At 54.9% G+C, this 4,327-nt stretch overlaps 1 protein-coding gene across 2 annotated transcripts in view; it reads left to right on the forward strand.

Moving 5' to 3' along the window:
• Window positions 1–1,972: 1,972 nt before the first annotated feature.
• The window catches only part of MAGT1 (magnesium transporter 1), a 16,388-nt gene continuing 14,033 nt past the window's right edge, over window positions 1,973–4,327 (forward strand). The window contains exon 1 of one of the 2 annotated variants that reach the window (XM_073641014.1): window positions 1,973–1,996. Coding sequence is in view for 1 of the 2 variants with exons in the window: in XM_073641013.1 (XP_073497114.1) it covers window positions 3,694–3,777 (84 nt within the window). In the remaining variant the exon portion in view is untranslated. Of the gene's footprint in view, window positions 1,997–3,615; window positions 3,778–4,327 lie in introns of those variants that run through there. The other variant, XM_073641013.1, reaches the window with a different exon arrangement.

Genomic DNA, 4,327 nt, shown 5'->3' on the forward strand with positions numbered 1-4,327 from the left:
GGCACAGGTTCAGACTGTGCAGACAGGACGGCCAATTGGGACAAGTTCAGACTGTGCAGACAGGACGGCCACTGGGACAGGTTCAGACTGCAGACAAGACGGCCACAAGGACAAGTTCAGACTGTGCAGACAAGACGGCCACTAGGACAGGTTCAGACTGTGCAGACAGAATGGCCACTGGGACAGGTTCAGACTGTGCAGACAGGACGGCCACTTGGGACAAGTTCAGACTGTGCAGACAGAATGGCCACTGGGATAGGTTCAGACTGTGCAGACAGGACGGCCACTGGGACAGGTTCAGACTGTGCAGACAGAATGGCCACTGGGACAGGTTCAGACTGTGCAGACAGGAGGGCCACTGGGACAGGTTCAGACTGTGCAGACAGGACGGCCACTGGGACAGGTTCAAACTGTGCAGACAGGTCGGCCACTGGGACAGGTTCAGACTGTGCAGACAGGACGGCCACTGGGACAGGTTCAGACTGTGCAGACAGGACGGCCACTGGGACAGGTTCAGACTGTGCAGACAGGACGGCCACTGGGACAGGTTTAGACTGTGCAGACAGAGTGGCCACTGGGACAGGTTCAGACTGTGGAGACAGGACGGCCACTGGGACAGGTTCAGACTGTGCCTACAGGAAGGCCACTGGGACAGGTTCAGACTGTGCAGACAGAGTGGCCACTGGGACAGGTTCAGACTGTGCAGACAGAGTGGCCACTGGGACAGGTTCAGACTTTGCAGACAGGACGGCCACTTGGGACAAGTTCAGACTGTGCAGACAGAATGGCCCCTGGGACAGGTTCAGACTGTGCAGACAGGATGGCCACTGGGACAGGTTCAGACTGTGCAGACAGGACGGCCACTGGGACAGGTTCAGACTGCAGACAGGACGGCCACAAGGACAAGTTCAGACTGTGCAGACAAGACGGCCACTAGGACAGGTTCAGACTGTGCAGACAGAATGGCCACTGGGACAGGTTCAGACTGTGCAGACAGGACGGCCACTTGGGACAAGTTCAGACTGTGCAGACAGAATGGCCACTGGGACAGGTTCAGACTGTGCAGACAGGACGGCCACTGGGACAAGTTCAGACTGTGCAGACAGAATGGCCACTGGGATAGGTTCAGACTGTGCAGACAGGACGGCCACTGGGACAGGTTCAAACTGTGCAGACAGGACGGCCACTGGGACAGGTTCAGACTGTGCAGACAGAACGGCCACTGGGACAGGTTCAGACTGTGCAGACAGGACGGCCACTGGGACAGGTTCAAACTGTGCAGACAGGACGGCCACTGGGACAGGTTCAGACTGTGTAGACAGAACGGCCACTGGGACAGGTTCAGACTGTGCAGACAGGACGGCCACTGGGACAGGTTCAAACTGTGCAGACAGGACGGCCACTGGGACAGGTTCAGACTGTGCAGACAGGACGGCCACTGTGACAGGTTCAAACTGTGCAGACAGGACGGCCACTGGGACAGGTTCAGACTGTGCAGACAGGACGGCCACTGGGACAGGTTCAGACTGTGCAGACAGGACGGCCACTGGGACAGGTTCAGACTGTGCAGACAGGACGGCCACTGGGACAGGTTCAAACTGTGCAGACAGGACGGCCACTGGGACAGGTTCAGACTGTGCAGACAGGACGGCCACTGGGACAGGTTCAGACTGTGCAGACAGGACGGCCACTGGGACAGCTTCAGACTGTGCAGACAGGACGGCCACTGGGACAGGTTCAGACTGTGCAGACAGGACGGCCACTGGGACAGGTTCAGACTGTGCAGACAGGACGGCCACTGGGACAGGTTCAGACTGTGCAGACAGGACGGCCACTGGGACAGGTTCAGACTGTGCAGACAGGACGGCCACTGGGACAGGTTCCCTTTAAGAACAAGGGAGCGCGCGCACTAAACAGGCCGCCGGACCACAGTACAGCACGCATACCAGGAAGTGACAGGAGGCAGGAGAGGGGGACCACGCGGAGGACCTGGGCAGTGAGTAAGCCGACGTACCAGTATGGAGGGGGAAGAGAGACCTTGCAGGGGTGCCAGCAACAGCGCTACAATAGGTTCATATTCTTTTTTTTTTTATAGAAATGTTTCAATTAAAGGGAACCTGTCATGTTGAATATGGTATGGGGGGAAGTTATAGAGCAGGGGAGCTGATCACATAGATCGTTTTGTAAGAAAAGTTTCAATAAAATTTGTATTTTATTCATTGAAATCCTTGGTGTTTATATTTATGAGTCAACTGGGCGGTTCTATTCAGTGAGTGACTGTCTTCTCTGTATGATTGTGCAGCCAGATATCTGTCAGTCACTAGTAGGACCGCTCACTGGACTCCTGTGCACACAATTACCAGGGATTTTAATGACAAAATGACATGCATGGTATACTGAATCTTTTCTCACAAACAGCTATATCACTGTGCTCTGCTTCTCTCCTATACCGAGCTGTCCACAGATCAGACTGTACACCGGGACACGTTCCCTTTAAGATTGTCATCCAATAAGTGATCCAGTAAGTGATCTTATCACCATTTACCCAGTGATTTTATTAATTACCCTTCTAAGTTGCTATATAAGGCTGCGTGCCCACGATGCGTTTTTTCATGCGTTTCCGCAGCGGAAACGCATCAAAAACGCATGGTAATCCGCACCCCATGGTCCCCAATGGCATTCCGCAATGTCAATGCACATGCTGCGGATTTTTCCGCAGAGTTTCTGCAGCGCTCATAAATCCGCAGCATGTTCATTAATTTTGCGTAAGCGCCGCCATTGACTTGCATTGAGACGCATAGAATCCGTGTCTGTACATTTCTACAAGCGGCTTCTATGCGTCTCTATGTGCGGATGGTACCCAGTTCTGGAGGAGAGAAGACTCTCATCCAGACCGGGGTACCATTGTACCTGTAAAAAAAGAATAAAATAACAAATAAAGTTTATACTCACCTTTCCGAAGGCTTCTCTCTAAATGCCGGCATCGCTTGAGGACCTGCGGTGACGTCACAGTCATGTGACCGCAGGCCCTTCACCGCTCTGTCTCGCGATATGCCGGCAGCCAGGAACCAGACAGGAACGAGCGCTGCAGCCACGCCGGGGCCTCGGGGGTGAGTATAGCTTTATTTGTTTTAATTTTTACGGTTCACACTGTATAAATCCATGCTGTTTGCATGGATTTATACAGTGTGACCTAGTTGTCAAGCACTTTCCAAGTGATGCTATCGCCTGGAAAGCGCTTGTCAATCTGCATGCGGAAACGCATGTGAATCCGCATGTGGATCCGCATGTATTCTGCAGGAAAAACGCATGCACAATCTGCATGCGTTTTTTCTGCCAGGGAGATGCAGAAATGCTGCAGAAATTTTCTGCTTCATTTCTGCATCGTGGGCACATAGCCTTAATGTCACGGAGACGAATAGAAACCGCCCGGCACTCGGCCGCAAGTCACACACAGAAGCGACCGCAGACTCCCAGCTCCGCGGCACATGAATGAAGCTGTCACACTGGCTTCGCCCACCTCACTGCTGACGAATAAGACTGTAACAGCTTGCTGCTTCCTGATTGGATGACGCTGCTGGGCGCAGCCAATGATAGAAGGCCACTCAGTGATCTCGCCCCTCCCTGTAGACGTTGTGACGCGGTGACGCCTCCTACCAGTCTTCCTGGTCGGAGAAAAGTTTAGCCGGGGAGATGGCGGCGGTGCGAGTGCTGCTGACCGCGGTGGTCCTGCTCGCCCTGTGCGGGGATCTGTCTGACGGCCAGAAGAAGAAGGAGGTGGGTCTGGTCAGGCAGGAAACGCGTCTGGTGGACGATGCAGAGCGAACGGCCTCATGCTGCAGAGATCTCCAGGGGGACTTCAGCCATTGCTGCTCTTCTGACTGCACAGTATGCGGGTCGCAGCCGTACCTGGTCACTTCTCACATGCGTCTCGGGGGGCTCTGGCTGCGTCCTGTCCTGGGACCATAAGCTTTACACTCAGTCCGTGCAGACTTGTCACCGCTCACAGCGATCTCCATTCTGCCATCTGATTGGCTGCAGCTGTAACATGTTAATCCCCCCCCCCCCACAGGCAGAGGCACTGGTGGGGACCCTGACAACAGTGAAATAGTACCGATATCAGTGGAATTGTTTGACCATCCATTGTGGTTGCCTCCCCCCCAGAGCCAGTAGCGCCACTTCTCACAGTTGCAGGGAATCTCCTTTCCCCGGCGGTGCTTCTCCCCACCCCCCCCCCCCTCCCCTTTCCCCGGCGGTGCTTCTCCCCACCCCCCCCCCTTCCGTTCACCGGCGGTGCGTCTCCCCACCCCCCCCCCACCCCCCCCCC

Source organism: Phyllobates terribilis, unplaced genomic scaffold (assembly GCF_046119375.1).
Source record: "Phyllobates terribilis strain yellow unplaced genomic scaffold, ASM4611937v1 Scaffold_7__3_contigs__length_470593459, whole genome shotgun sequence".
In the NCBI taxonomy this organism is placed as follows: Eukaryota; Metazoa; Chordata; class Amphibia; order Anura; family Dendrobatidae; genus Phyllobates; species Phyllobates terribilis.